The sequence below is a fragment of the Drosophila hydei genome, unplaced genomic scaffold, assembly GCF_003285905.1.
Source record: "Drosophila hydei strain 15085-1641.00,03,60 unplaced genomic scaffold, DhydRS2 tig00008116-arrow-pilon, whole genome shotgun sequence".
NCBI classification, from domain to species: domain Eukaryota; kingdom Metazoa; phylum Arthropoda; class Insecta; order Diptera; family Drosophilidae; genus Drosophila; species Drosophila hydei.
In genome coordinates this window covers 1,266,243-1,280,912 of record NW_022045829.1, presented here as the reverse complement: position 1 = coordinate 1,280,912, position 14,670 = coordinate 1,266,243, and the positions used below count along the sequence as shown (strand labels likewise).

The window sequence follows — 14,670 nt, the reverse complement described above, 5'->3', positions numbered from 1 at the left end:
AAGCAGTGCACCACATCTTTGGACTGCTTACTTTATGCACTCGCGTTGCCAGATAGCTATAATTTAACGGCTAAGCGATATTGTATAATTAAATTTCACAGCGGTCAGCAAAACAAATTTTTTTCCTTAAATATCAATATTTTATAATATCGACTTTTGCTTGATAAGGTTTTCGGAGCAATTAAGGTGCACAAAAAGCACTGAGGCAGCTAAGCGTGCCTGCAGCTCCTGTTGGCTGAAATCGTGAGCCCATTCAACGCGTCCCCAAAATTTGAGCTGGTATTCCTCCTCAAGACGGGAAAGTGCCACCGCTTTTTCCACTGTAATCTTCTGCTCAATTACAGCGCAGGCCAGCACAATAGATTTCAGCGTGTCCACAGCAAAAATGTAACCTAAAACACAAATTGTTCACAAAAAGTATAAGAAATCGAGGAATTTATCAATCTACCATGAAGGGTTTCCAAGTTATACGAGTGAAAGTGCTTGGCAATTTTCATTTTATCCTCGCTGCTGACTTGAGGTGGTGTTATGTTCATAGTTTTTTGCAGATTCGTCTCGAAACGCTGATTAAACCAGTCGATAACGGGATCCCATTCATTATGCTGCAGCTCCTGCAGATCCTGTTCATTCTGCGTGAGAAATTCAACGGATTAGAAACAATTATCGATCGGTTATCGATTAACTTACATCATATTGGAATAACACAGTATCGGTGGGTATGAAATTTAGCAGATAATTAACCATATCGGGTTTCGTCAGCTTATTAGGATTATCGATAGCCGTAAAGCATAGTGCTGAAATGTGCATGCGAGAACGTTCGATATGTTCCTTTTGGGCATCGAATTCGGTGGCTACAGCTATGGCTAAGGGTTCACTCTTCACCGTAAACAATGTGCCGTTAGGGGTCTTCAGCTTGCGATGATCCAATGTCACCTCATAGCCGGCATCTGTGCTGATCACATTTGTAGACTTATAAAAACGTTTCGGCGGTGTGGCTAATGGAGGAGTAAGAGATATCGATATCATGTTTTCTTTTTTTTGTTTTTGTTGCCGGCTGTTATGAAATCTATGCAATTGCTGATGATGTCTGTCACGCTCTGCCGCTTCACTCACCATATTGACGCACTGTTGTAAGGACGGGCGCTTGATATTTTATACCGCTGCCTATGCGCAATATGCGTATTGAATTTGTTATTAATTGCTTATTCATTTTAATTAAACAAATTACTTTCAGCTAAACGCAATGTGCAATTGTGCTTCAGTGTGACTATACATTAGTGAGCATCAAAATACCACACAAAATACTAATAAATACCAGCAATCGTTATGTTCCAAAAATCGATAGATTAGAGATGAAAGCTGCAATTGCAAATTGCTTAAAGCACGTAATTTAAATTTATTTTTATATTTACGATCTATATAAGTTCCATCATTCTCTTACTTTCATTTTAAAAAAAGAAAATTATAAAATTGCCAACTTATTTTAGTTTCTTAATCACTAATTTGAACAAGGGAAAATCCGAAGAACCGGAACGCAAAAAGGAAAGCGAAATGAAAGCTAAGAAGCAATTCAACTTTAACCCAGTTAATTGTCAACTTATAGACTAGAAAGGGGACTATCAGTTTTACTTTACGCCACGCTCATCTAGGTAGGTCATCCACGTTTCCTGCTGATGCAGCCAAAAGTCAAACGTTTGCTCCAACTGCTGATATTCGCGTTCCTTCAAAGCCAAATCCGCCAGATTCGCGTCCCGCTGCTCGGCTAGCATTTGATTCTCTTTGCGCAATCTTTCGATTTGTGCTAATGTTATTTGGCCCGTGCGTGGCATTATGCTACGACGACGGGAACGGCGCACCGTGGATTGGCCGAACTCCAGACCGGGCGATTGTTGCGATAGCAATTGTGGTTCTAGTGTACGATTGGCGGGCGTTAAGGGCGAACGTTTCTCTGTTTGCATTGACTGCAGTGGCTCCATTTCTGTCTTCATTTCAGTCTTTATTATTGGCTTGGGTGAGTCCAACATTGTAGGCACCTCAGCCTTCACCTGTGCAGCGGCTGCCTGACCCTCAAAGAAGGGGCAGCCGTTCGGATCCATTTCGAATTTCAGCGTCCTGCAATCGTGGCGATTGAAGCGAGGCAACGTGGGCAATTCGATACGGATTTTCGATTCTAAATCCTCAATCCATTTCCGTTCCGTTATGACGAGTGGCGTGGCAGTTGCTGCCGACTGGAAGAGGCAGTCGACAAGTTTATACAAGCGCCAATCTGATTTGTACTGTGGATCGCTTTCATAGCGACTGCGTTCGACTCTGCAATGGGGCACGAGATTAGTATGGACTCTTTTTTTATATCAATCAAACCATATATATTTACTCACAAATACTTATTGCGATAACTGCTAATGCGTCGTCGCACTTCTTGCTTATTCAGCCTTATGCGGTGCTGTTGCAGTCCAAAGGCAATCTCTCGAAATATTGCCAAATTCTCCGTGTACGAAGTGATTTCTTGCAAGTGCTCGCGCCACAACTTCACAATTGTGGCCTCCTCATAGGACGTATAATAGCGCAGTCGCATATGTTTGGGTCCGCGCTTATTAGGCTTCGACTCATTCTCTGGATCACTCATTTCCTTATCTTAGGTTATTCTCATGTGGTTTATGCAGTGTTTTTCATTTGAAAATTCATCAAATTGCAATTGACCAAATGTCTAATAGAGATGTGCATTGATTGGTATTTCTTAACGATGTGACAAGTTGAAGATGTTTTACTATCGATATATCGGATTGCTGATTTTTTATAAATATTTTCTTATGATTATTTCTTATTTAAAAACGTCTTTTATTTCAATGTATAGTCTTACATTTAAACAGAATATTTATTTTTTATTTTGATACAATTTCTTCAATGTTTATTTGATTGTATTTATTTATTTGATTATATACATAATATATATTTAACTCGATTAACTTTGTTTGTTTTAATTTTATCTATATTGAATTTATTTTTATGTTTTATTTGGGTATTCAATTCATAATAGTTAATAAAAATGATTTATATACCAAACTAGTTTTATTCACATTTATCTTCGTATTTTATTTTATGGATTTTATAGCTAGCAAGTCAAAGGTCTCACTCTTATGTGTACATTGCATTGTTATTGATGGGAGTTTTGGAACATTAAGGAAAAACTACCGATATTTATTTATATAATAAATAACTTTTGCTGTATAAAATATAAAAGAACTTTATTTCCGTTAAATACTTAGCATTCAATATTAAACTTGCTTCAATGCTTGTTAGCGAAAAAATTGCTGCATACCTATTGCCAGTAAGCTATCGAAAATGTACATATCGACTTTTTTCTGCGTATACCAATCGATAGATGCAGCCATCCCTAGTTGTTGATTTTCTATGCGAAAAAGTGAAGCTAGTGTTTAATAAATGTGGCACAACATTGTAGAAATGCATTAAGGTAATGCAGCGCTGAGCTAATTATTAACTGTTTCGATATCAATTCGAAAAAGGCAAAAGCTGAGTCCTGGCGTTCGCATGGACTACGAAAATTTGTCCGTGAATCTTGGTGGAGGGAGCGCTGCGGCCGGCGCTGCAAATGCGAACGTGATTGCGAGCACAAATCCGAATCTGAATCCGAACGTCGCCGACGTTGAAACGGAGGCAACTATGTGCGGCAGCCAGGACCTGTTGGAGGTAAAGTCCAAGGAAAAGGCGCGTCGATATTGGACACCCAGCGAGGAGGAGCGCCTCTATGAGATATGGGGCCGAGACAATTGGCGTCTCACGCGCAACGGTAAAAATACCGTTTATTTTGGTCAATGGTCCGAGGAGCTGCACGAACGTTTCGCCGTAGACGTAAAGCCAGAGGAAATTCAAATGAAGGTTAATCAGACAAGGGCTAAATTTCGGTAGGTTTTTGTAATACAATTTTTTGTTGATCTAACTGAAAATTGAGAAATTCTTGTGCCTTGCAGTCAAGTGAAGAAGCAGCTGCAGATCGATCCATCGAGTTATCCATTGCGCTGGAAAAAGTATGACTTAATCAATCGTATATTGAAAAACCTACACAGGCCGAAGAATGCTGAGCCATTGCCGCCAGATGTGTTGCTTAATAATCGAGATGTTTCGCCGCCACGCGAAGAGGAGCAACAGCAGCAGCACCCGCAGCAGCAACAGCAAACACACCCGCAGCAGCAGTCGGTGCTGAATTTACCAGCTGAGCCAACGCCTAATACTTATTACAGCAACAATAATAGCAACAGTAGCAGCAACAATAATAACAATAATAGCAGCAGCAACAACAACAATTCAATGAGCTTCAATACGGAACTGTTTACGGATCAATATGACGATATCAAACAGGAATACGATGATGAGGACTATCGTTCGATGCCATTTCAGGAGCGAATGCAACAGTATTCACCAGCGGAGCCCGCACAGCTGTTGGAGCTGCAAACGCCACAACAACTGCAGCAGCAGCAGCAGCAGCAACATCAGCAGCAGCAACAACAACATCAGCAGCATCAGCAGCAACAACAACCACAACAATTTCAATCTGGCTATGACTCAGCTAGCTATGCAGGCAGCTATAACAACAGCAGCAGCAACAATAGCGGCAGCAACAATGTTGCAGCAACATCCAGTATCAATCATCAGGCTATTACAGCTGTTGCCTACATCAACAGCACCAACAACACCATCAGCGTGGCAACAAACAACAGCAACGGCGGTCATATGCAACCGCCGGCACTGACTGCTGCCAGCAGCAGCAACAGCAACAACAGCAACAGTTGCAACAGCAGTGCGCTGGCAACGCCAATACCGACGCCACGCAAGCGTGGCAGACCTTTCGGTTCCAGCAATCCGCCAGCCGCTGATTCATTGGAGTCCATGTACATGGAGGAAGTACGTCGCAAGAACCAATTGTTGGCAGAGCAAACGAAAATCTCTCGACAGCGTTTGGAGCTAGAGGAACGCAAGCTGGAGCTGCTGCAGACCTTCTTTCCCAAATGCTTGGAGCAGCAGGCGCATATTTTAGCGCGTGTCATGCAATTGCCACACCTGCAACAGCAGCAGCCGCCACAGTAAAAGAAAGAAAGGAAAGGAAATAAATAAAACTTTAAATTCAATATAGCCCGAGCCCCGGTAGCGTTCTATGTTTACCACTTAAACTAGTTGTCATAAGTCAAAAAAATAAAAAAAAATAATAATTAATGTACTACAAATTTAAGATGTAACTGAAATTTGTAGAATCTAAGGCGACAAAATGATCAAAATTCATTGCTTCACTGCATTAATGTCGTTTCGATCGATTGCAATTTATTGCTTAAATGTCCGTACTATATGTTTTAATCAGTACTCTCTTAAACAAAAAAAAAAAAAAAACAAAAACAAAACTCTGTTTATAACACTAAGCATAACTCTTAATAAAGAATGTAAAAAAAAAAACTTGAAAAGGAATTTATAATTAGAAAAAAGAGGAAAGAAAAACAAAAATATTTTCAGTTTATATTAAAAAATCAAATAAATATATAGTATATAGATCAGATGAAGTTTACATTATTCTGAAATTTATTTTTACATTTATTGATCATATTGATTTCTAGATACTACATATATTATAATATATCTTTTTATGAGTTCACACAAGTTTTGCGGTACCAACTCTCAGCCTCCACAATTCTGTCATCGTAATAGATAATAGATCCTTGTATTAGATAAACTGTCTTTTATATATTAACTTAGCACTTTCTTTCGTTTAGCTTTCTGATAGAGAGCTAAATGTCGACTAACTACAAAAGTTCTAAAGATGATCTATGAACATATATATACCATGGAGACTGAGACAAGATACAGTACTAATTGTACTATGGATACTAACAGAGTTCAGCACCTGCTTATCATGATCAAGCACACCATTTATCTCAACCATTTGTGTAAGCTTTATTTAAATATTTTTTTTTAATGTTTACTGAATTGATACTCCTTAAATTTGAATAAAACAGAGTCGAATCTAAGAACATTATACAACCATCGCTCGTGTGACACGTATATTATTTAAAATTAACGTAGTAGGCGGCGCTATTCTGATGACGCGCAGTGTATAGCTGCGAGGGGAGTCCGAAAAATATGCAAACTCAAACTGCAGATAAAAGAAATTGGAAGGATACAAAAACAAATATGTAAAAAATTAATAAAAAACATAAAATAAATAAAAAAATATTTGATAACTTTAGTTGAATAAAAATATAAAAATGTCCAAAAAAATTAAAAATAAAAACTAGGAAACAAAACGACATTTTAATAAAGTTAATATTATTAAATTAGTTAAGGTGAACATTTTTGGGACTACCCTCAATGTTATATAAAAAAACATAAATTGAATTCTTTACATAGTCAAATGAACACACTTTATTCAGTTATTATTTATAGGGTATATTGATATCTAACCTTTCTGCCTAGCATCTAACAATTTAATGACCATTTTTAATGATATTAAAAAATTTGCTTGATGAAATAGTAAAATGTGCTCTACACTTTCTTATTAAAGTTTCATTGGAGCAATATTCAGTTAGCTTTGACCCGGCTGACACTAAGGTTTACTTTCTGCATTAATGATTCTATACTTTGTGAAATTTCCATGTTATTTGATCTATTTTGTAATTTTATTGCACGCTTAATTAATTATATGCAAATACATTTCAATGCGCTATTCCTTGCATGGTCAATTTTACTTCCAAGCGGAATTCTTGGGAAGAGTTCGTGGGAGTTGGTGGAGGCGTTGTATGGCCAACCAAAATTTAAATGGACTTAATTTAATAACTATTTGACTTCACTTTCTGTAGTATGAATCTTTCTGTGTCTTTCAACACTGACAGGAAAATTCAATGTTAATTAAATGTTAAATAAGTATATAAGTATATATTATATATGTAGGGTATTTTTAGGTCGACTATCCTGCTGGTAGCTCTCATAAGCTGATTCGTGATAACAGCATAATCACAAATAACATTTCATAACAATCTTGTTCAATTTTATTGTCAATTATACCCTACAGATAAATTACATGTAAGCTAAGGTATGCATAGATTATATATATATGTATGTATATATATATATATATATATATACTGAGTATTATAGTCAAGTCTTCAACTCAAATGAATTGTCACAATAGACTTAACACTACTTAAATGAATTATACAGGGTATTTAAGTGTCGACTACCCAGCAGCTGCTAAACATAAAAGTGATTTGCCAAATATAATTAATAAATAATTCCGTATATTTGTAGAACAGCCCAATTCACTTATCAAATTAAATCGAAGGCGGGTATTTTTTTTTTTTTTGCGGCGCTCGGCTCTCCGATGAATTAAGTCGCTGCAGCGAATGTTAGTTAACATTCTTAACATATTTAACTGAATGTTAACATCGATTTTGGCTTCAGTTCGAATTCTGTTGTTGAGTCGCAGCGAGCTGCTGCGCCTGTAGCTTGCTTGAGTCGCTGTCGTCGTTTCTTCTCACTTTCGTTTTTTCTGAGTTTCTGATTTGTATTCTCACTGTTGTTGTTGTTGTTGGTTTTGTTGCTGCTGCTTCTGTTGTAGTTGTTTGTATTGTGTTGTAAAATGAATGTTGTCGTGCTGCTACTGCTATGCGCGTTCGGCTTGTCACACGCCGCGATCATCAAATTACCAACAGCTGATGAGAAGACGCCGTGGGAGCTCATCTCTGCTATTTATGGCACCTCTGGTCTGCGCGGGTTCAATGGCACGTGGATAACAGGTGAGCTACTGCAGCAGCTGTTGCTGCTGCTGCTGCTTCTTTTTCTCCTTGTTATCAGCACGCTGGGAATTATTTAAGCTGTCGGCTTAACCCACAAAGCAATTCAAGCGCAGCTTATCGCCGCGCCGTGCCAAGCCGCGTCTTTGTAGGGAGAGTCCCCGCAATGACAATGACGCGTGAGCTGAATAGAATAATTCCGTTGAGGTCATTTCCCTGTTATGCTATAGCATTGATTAATGTAGCTATCTATAGACAGGCTAAATGTTGTGTACTTTTTCGATTTTATGTCCACATTAATCTGGAACTTATATTTTGGTCAAATAAAATAATTTATATATATTATTTATATATATATATATATTTAAAATATAAAAAAATATACACAATATAAATAAATCTAAAACAGCTAAAAAAAACTATAGAAAATTATTATCATTTTACAAAGCAAAAATTAAATAAAAATAAATAAAAAAAATATAAGTCAAGCTTTTGTGCCTAAAAAATTTAAAATAATATTTATTTTTATACAATATATTATTATATATTAATAGATATAAATCAGGCATTAAAAGGTGTTAAACATCGCAAAAATTATAGAGAAAAGAAAAAATAAAATAGTAAAAGAAAACAAAATAATAGAAATATAATAATAAATTACGAAAAACTATTATTTTTAAACTTATATGGACTTTCCTAAATTCTAGTTAATTTCAAGAAATTCCCTTCTATTTAAGTGCCTTTTTTCTTTTCTATCTTTCTGCCAATTCCTTGCTTTTCGCTTAGTCGCCTTGAGTCACGAGTTATACCCTATCAAGTGCTATATCTGTAGACCCTAAATAATAATAATCTAACCAAACTACTTTGTTTAACACACGCTCTATGCTCTTTCAAACGTATCTTATCTTTGCTTATCTCGACTCAAGCAATCGAATTATTGTTTATTATCTAATTAAACCTGTTTATATTTGGTCTAAATACAGAGTACCTGAAGCTCTTATGGGTCTTGCTTCTATTTCTCTTAAATTGTCGTTACTCTTAATTCAAGTCAGATTTTGCTATATCTACTTGAACAATCGAGCTCTCTCGACTATGAGATAACCTCAAGTGCAAACTGTTATTCTTAGTGCTATCATTGTTCATTTATATAGATAAGTCTATAAAATAGAAAAAGGAGAGATCGGCTGCTATTAATAATGATGCCAATGCTGATATACTTATGACTTAGCCAACAATTGCAGCCTAACAAATCTAAATTTTGCAAGTCATTCGAACAGGTTTTGCAAGTATTTTTAACTCGGATTATTGAGCAAGTTTTGCATTTGTTTATATGTTTATTGAAATTAAGAGTGAAAATAAAAAGATTTATTTATTTATGATAACAAATTATATGTTAAACAACGTTAACACTGTATGCTAAGAGAAGGAGAGAGAGAGAGAGAGCGATACAGGAAGTAAAAAATCTTTTTAATTAATTTTTATGTTTTAATATTTTATTTGATTTTGTTTAGTTTATAAATTTTATTTAATTATTTTTATTATTATTTGTAGAAAATATTAAATTATTATTAAATATTAAATTAAATATTAAATTATTGTATACTATTTAAGATTTTAAACACAATTTATTTGTTCGCTTGTTTGTTTTTATGGAAAATTGAAGTCAACTAAAGAATATTAAAAATATGTTTAAAAATAAACAGGCAATCAAAAAAACATATTGTACAATTATTTTAGATTTATATTATTATAAATTTAAAATATATTTGTTTAGCCTTTTTAATGAATATTATATTTAATGTTTCAGTTCAATTAGTTTCCAACACATTTTCTTGGTAAATAATTACAGATATAAATTAGGTAAAGTTAGTTTTAAGTATTATAAAATTATTTTTTGCTAAATATAATACTGTAATAATAAATAATATATATAACAAGCTTGTTTAAATTGAAAAAGAAATTGCCCGGAAATAACTTAAAACTTATTTTCAAGTGTATTATTAATTAGCTAAAAATATTGTTAGTGCAGCTAAAAACAGAACTTTAAAAGTAGCGGAAAAAAGTTGAGAACTTTTAACATTTCAGTGCAAGTTTAGAAACTCAATTAAGATATTACACATGCACCAGTATCACAAAGGAGGCCACACATAAAGCACTTAGAAATGGGTTTTGAATATAAAGTGGTTCAAGGCATTACGCAATAGTTAATTGTTGCTCCAGCCATTGTTAGCGGATTGCCTGGTGATAACGACGAACTGTATAGCAACTACAAAAGCTTCAAATTGAGCAACAATTTGTGATAAGTATTCAAGATCTGAAGGTGATTTAAGATGCGGGTAATACGATTTGTAAGCCATTTATTGAATCACGGCAGCTGCTCGAGCTTGTGAACACAATAGAAAACATTGCTCATGTGTTTCTAGCTAACTTAATTAGCTTAACCAATTTTATGCTGGCTCTAAACTTCTTTTCGTTTGTTTATACTTTTAAATATTATTTTTAAAAATATTTCACCTTTATACCTTTACTAACAACAGCTTCAATCCATTTACAGATCAGGAGTTCTATTATACGGCCACTGATCGATCTATACACAAATACAATGCAGCCACAAAGGAAGATACCATTTTTTTGCAATCAACATTTTTGGTATTTATTTCAAAATAAACTAAATGAAATTATGAAAATATTTATAGTCGCAATTACGCCCTTAGAACACGTACGTTGGCGCCACATTTACGCTCTCTGCGGATAATACCAAAATTTTGGTACGCCACAATTTGACAGAGAAGTTCCGGCACTCGTATGTGGCCCAATACGATGTCTATGATATAGCAACGAACACAACGGTCAAGATACACAAGGGCGAGAAGCTGCAGTATTGCGGCTGGTCGCCGCTCAAGGATCGATTGGCCTATGTTTATCAGAACAATGTGCACATCCATTTCAATAGGAATCTGGAGATAGCTATCACTGAGGATGGCAGAGATGGCATCGTGTATAACGGTGTGCCCGATTGGGTCTATGAGGAGGAGGTCCTGAGCAGTGGCAGCGCCCTCTGGTGGTCACCGGATGGCACTAAGCTGGCCGTGGGCTTCTTCAATGATACCAAAGTGGAGACCTTTAGATATTTTCTCTATGGCGATGCGGAAAATGAATACTATCAGTATCCGCATGAGGAGAACCTGAAGTATCCAAAGAGCGGCACACCCAATCCGATTGTCTACTTGCGTGTCTATGATCTGGCCAACAACGATCCCATTATGCAACGCATCGAAGCACCCGTGGGCATTGTCAGCTCCGATCACATACTCCAGAATGTGGTCTGGTCAAACAATAGTCATTTGCTCATCAACTGGATGAATCGTCGCCAGAATCTATCGACGATACAGAGCTGCAGCCATCAGGGTGTGTGCAAGGAGGTAACAAGGATTGAGGAGCCCGATGGCTGGGTGGACATCAGCACGCCCAAATGCCTGAAGAGTGGCCTGAACTGCATCTTTGCCTACTTCATTGATAACTGGTATCAGGTGTGGAATCTCAATTTGGAAACGGGCGTCAATAGCTGGAAGTCACGAGGCGAATTCACTGTGCTCAATGTCTATGGCTATGATGAAGTCAACGATAAGCTGTAAGTATTTGGCATATATGCTACCTCTAACTATATAGTCTATGACCTAAAGTAGTTGTATCTATGCATGACTAGTGGATGGCACCTATGGTTTATAGTACACATATTATCAATCAGTTTTTCATGTATCAGTTCACTATCATCAATCATCAATAATATATAAAGCTATTTCAAGAACCCGTCAGTTCTATCTCTTTGTCTTCGCCTAGATAAGATATAACCAATGCAAAATTGTATGAGTCCTCTTCGTCTAACCAATGACAATCTGTTGAGAAAAAAGTGCTCTAGTCGGGAGTGTCTGACTTAAAGATACCCGAAACCATGTACAAAGTATATTTATCGAGTTCCTCTCAGTCTTCTTATATCTCTTACATAGATTCAGGCCAATAATAACTTTAATTAAGAGAAGTATCCCACTATTATATAAAAGTTCTTTAATATACATATCCCTTCATTTCTCTCCAGCTATTACCAGGCCACTCAGAAGGGTGATCCGGCTCAATATCATGTGTATAGCAACAACGATTGCCTGAGCTGCAACGTAGTGGATGCGGACGGTACCACTTGCCGTTCGGCTAGTGCCACATTTAGCAAAGATTTCTCCTACTACACACTCACCTGCTCGGGTCCCAATCCCTCCTATACTCAAGTCTGGCGTTCGGCCACACACACTAAGGTCGTGGACTGGGAGTTGAATAGTCTTTATCGTGAACAGTTGACGACCAAGCAGCTACCCACGTATCGTTTTATCAACGTCTCTTTGGCAGATGGCAGCACTGGCATTGCCAAGTTGGCGTTGCCACCTAATTTCGATGAGAGCAAAAAGTATCCCATGATTGTTGTTGTCTACGGCGGACCCAATTCGGTGCGTGTAACAAATGCGTTCACTGTGGGCTACGAAGCCTATGTAACTACCAAAAGGCAGACCATTTACGCCTACATCGATGGGCGTGGCACGGGAAATAAGGGCAAACGACTGTTGTTCTCTGTGAACAATGATTTGGGTGATCATGAAGTGGAGGATCAGCTATTTGTCACCAACTGGCTGCAACAAAACCTCACCTTCGTCGATGCCAATCGCACAGGCATCTGGGGCTGGAGCTATGGCGGATATATGACAGCAAAAACCCTGGAAATGGATAATAGTCATATATTCAAATGCGGTGTGTCCGTGGCGCCAGTTACCTCCTGGCTCTACTATGGTAACCTATACATGCCTCTATAACTTATCAGATATGAATCTAATTATACGACTTTCCTTTCACTCAGATACGATATATACGGAACGCTTCATGGGCTTGCCCACCGTGGAGGACAATCTGCTCAAGTATGAAGAGAGCAACGCCTTTAGCCACTTGGATAACTTTAGAACTCATGGCTTTTTGCTAATTCATGGCTCAGGTGATGACAATGTGCACTACCAACATTCGTTGATCTTGGCCAAGCTATTACAACGTGCTGATATACCCTTTGAGGAGCAGGTATGACAAGCTAAAACCAGTTATTTATTTGTTATTGTAATTTGATCTCGCTCTTCTAGACATATACTGATGAGAATCATAGCATTGGTAATGCCTTGCCGCATTTATATAATACAATCGATCATTTCTGGCTCAACTGCCTAAGCAAAACTGTCGATAAGGAATAAATTATATATAATATATATATATATATATACTTGTATTCTTAAACAGTATCAGCATGGAACATTTTCATTGGAAGCAACTTTTAGTTTATATTCTAGAATTTTTTTAAGAACCAATAAAACTTGTTATTCCGTGTGAATCAGAAAATATCCTTATAAAAACGAAATATAATGAAAATGTTATTTATTATTTAAATTTAAATAATAATGTCAATATTCCAGAGAAAATTATGCTTTTTCTGTTATCATTTTAGCAAATTTTACTAACATATCATATTCCATGTATCGATCATAAATGTTGTTTTTGTATAAAATTAAATAAAAAAAAATGTGAATAAATATAAAATAAAATTGTGTAACAAGATAACATTTTTATTGAATACCAATTTCATGCTAAGGCCTTCGACTCCGCAAATATGTTTCCACGTTGTTTGTTTTTATTGTATAATGCGAGCTGCTCTATAATTCATAGATTAATCCCGCATCTTATAGTTGCATCCCTTGCCATTCATTTAAAATTAAAGTACTTTTCACTGTGCTCCCACTATGTATTACAAAGGCATTGATTCCAATTGAAAATCCATTAAAATTGCCCGATAATAAACAATTCAGGAAGCTCAATAAAAATGCGAACGTGTATTGTGGCCAACGGCCAATTTAACGGAACATATAACAACCGCAATGTCACAAGGCAAATGGAGAAAAAACAATAAACAATTTAATAACAAAGGCATTTGGCAGCGCTCAGAACCGCAAAGTGCATTAAACGGTTAAAATGCAAAATTAATGCACTTGCAGATTGAGAAAAGTGTTTGAATTAATGATAATTGCGATTAAATTTATTGCAACAATATATTTTACGATAACATTATTCAAAGGCAATTAATTAAGCTCAATTTTATGCAAGAGCTTAAAGTAATGCACATGGATTAATATATAAAATTATATATATATATAAATATACTATCATTTTGGAGAACTCTTACAAATAAAATTAAAAAAAATTAAAATTATATAAAATTTATTTAAACATAAAAAATGTTAAATTTATATATGTTATCTGTTAATTCTTAACAACAACGATAATTGTAAATTTATTTATTTCAAGGCTTATATCATTGCCTAGCTATATATACTATTTCAATCAAATATATTAAATTGAAATTAGAGCACTTGCTTTGCTGACTCTTTAATGTGCTGGCAATAGTAAATGTATTTATTTAACTATCGTTGATTGTTTTTCCCATCATTTGTTTTTCCCTCTTTGTGCTTTTCACTCTTTGTTTTATTGACTTGCTTTTCAATCTGTTAAATTTGGTGCAACGTTCTTTGGCTCTTTTGTGTGTCCCTCAGGTGTCGCGTCAGTTATGCATCGCTGCTTCAATGTGTGTGGCAAGCCGACAATAAAAAAGAAAAACAACAAAAAAGCAGGAAAATGAAAAATGTAATGCGAAAACAAGAAAACATTGAAGAGTGAAACAAATCTGTAACGTTTACAATGTCGATGGGTTGTTGCATTAAAGCTGTTTGTGTTTTACTCTGACTTTCTCCCTCTAACTCTCTCTCTCTCTCTCTCTCTCTCTGTCAGTTATTTGGAGCTA

The 14,670-nt window shown here is 36.0% G+C and overlaps 4 protein-coding genes across 4 annotated transcripts; 2 read left to right on the top strand and 2 right to left on the bottom strand.

The window, feature by feature from the left end:
- Positions 1–104: 104 nt before the first annotated feature.
- LOC111596315 (ATP synthase mitochondrial F1 complex assembly factor 2) lies at positions 105–1,287 on the bottom strand. The gene is made up of 4 exons (XM_023310481.1): positions 1,114–1,287; positions 688–995; positions 449–629; positions 105–392 (listed from the first exon to the last, which is right to left on the bottom strand). The coding sequence occupies exons 1-4, from the start codon at positions 1,208–1,210 to the stop codon at positions 142–144; spliced, it is 837 nt and encodes a 278-aa protein (XP_023166249.1). The 5' UTR covers positions 1,211–1,287; the 3' UTR covers positions 105–141.
- Positions 1,288–1,468: 181 nt separating this feature from the next.
- On the bottom strand, positions 1,469–2,824 carry LOC111596310. Its single transcript, XM_023310471.2, has 2 exons — positions 2,379–2,824; positions 1,469–2,310 (listed from the first exon to the last, which is right to left on the bottom strand). Exons 1-2 carry the CDS (start codon positions 2,624–2,626, stop codon positions 1,626–1,628), a joined length of 933 nt encoding a protein of 310 aa, XP_023166239.2. The 5' UTR covers positions 2,627–2,824; the 3' UTR covers positions 1,469–1,625.
- A 565-nt stretch (positions 2,825–3,389) lies between these two features.
- Positions 3,390–5,363, top strand: LOC111596292 (probable serine/threonine-protein kinase dyrk1). The gene is made up of 2 exons (XM_023310448.2): positions 3,390–3,923; positions 3,990–5,363. The coding sequence occupies exons 1-2, from the start codon at positions 3,550–3,552 to the stop codon at positions 5,101–5,103; spliced, it is 1,488 nt and encodes a 495-aa protein (XP_023166216.1). The 5' UTR covers positions 3,390–3,549; the 3' UTR covers positions 5,104–5,363.
- Positions 5,364–7,453: 2,090 nt separating this feature from the next.
- On the top strand, positions 7,454–13,087 carry LOC111596277 (venom dipeptidyl peptidase 4). Its single transcript, XM_023310422.2, has 6 exons — positions 7,454–7,796; positions 10,348–10,442; positions 10,508–11,424; positions 11,890–12,626; positions 12,694–12,905; positions 12,965–13,087. The coding sequence occupies exons 1-6, from the start codon at positions 7,640–7,642 to the stop codon at positions 13,070–13,072; spliced, it is 2,226 nt and encodes a 741-aa protein (XP_023166190.2). The 5' UTR covers positions 7,454–7,639; the 3' UTR covers positions 13,073–13,087.
- Positions 13,088–14,670: the final 1,583 nt, after the last annotated feature.

Excerpts from the sequence above, each read along its gene's own strand:
- LOC111596315 (XM_023310481.1), bottom strand. The coding sequence starts at position 1,210 with ATGAATAAGCAATTAATAACAAATTCAATACGCATATTGCGCATAGGC. Across the intron at positions 996-1,113 it reads TACAACAGTGCGTCAATATG|CCACACCGCCGAAACGTTTT; the intron begins GTGAGTGAAGCG and ends CTCCTCCATTAG. Across the intron at positions 393-448 it reads TAACTTGGAAACCCTTCATG|GTTACATTTTTGCTGTGGAC; the intron begins GTAGATTGATAA and ends TTTGTGTTTTAG.
- LOC111596310 (XM_023310471.2), bottom strand. The coding sequence starts at position 2,626 with ATGAGTGATCCAGAGAATGAGTCGAAGCCTAATAAGCGCGGACCCAAA. Across the intron at positions 2,311-2,378 it reads AGTTATCGCAATAAGTATTT|AGTCGAACGCAGTCGCTATG; the intron begins GTGAGTAAATAT and ends GCCCCATTGCAG.
- LOC111596292 (XM_023310448.2), top strand. The coding sequence starts at position 3,550 with ATGGACTACGAAAATTTGTCCGTGAATCTTGGTGGAGGGAGCGCTGCG. Across the intron at positions 3,924-3,989 it reads CAGACAAGGGCTAAATTTCG|TCAAGTGAAGAAGCAGCTGC; the intron begins GTAGGTTTTTGT and ends TGTGCCTTGCAG.
- LOC111596277 (XM_023310422.2), top strand. The coding sequence starts at position 7,640 with ATGAATGTTGTCGTGCTGCTACTGCTATGCGCGTTCGGCTTGTCACAC. Across the intron at positions 7,797-10,347 it reads CAATGGCACGTGGATAACAG|ATCAGGAGTTCTATTATACG; the intron begins GTGAGCTACTGC and ends ATCCATTTACAG. Across the intron at positions 11,425-11,889 it reads GATGAAGTCAACGATAAGCT|CTATTACCAGGCCACTCAGA; the intron begins GTAAGTATTTGG and ends ATTTCTCTCCAG.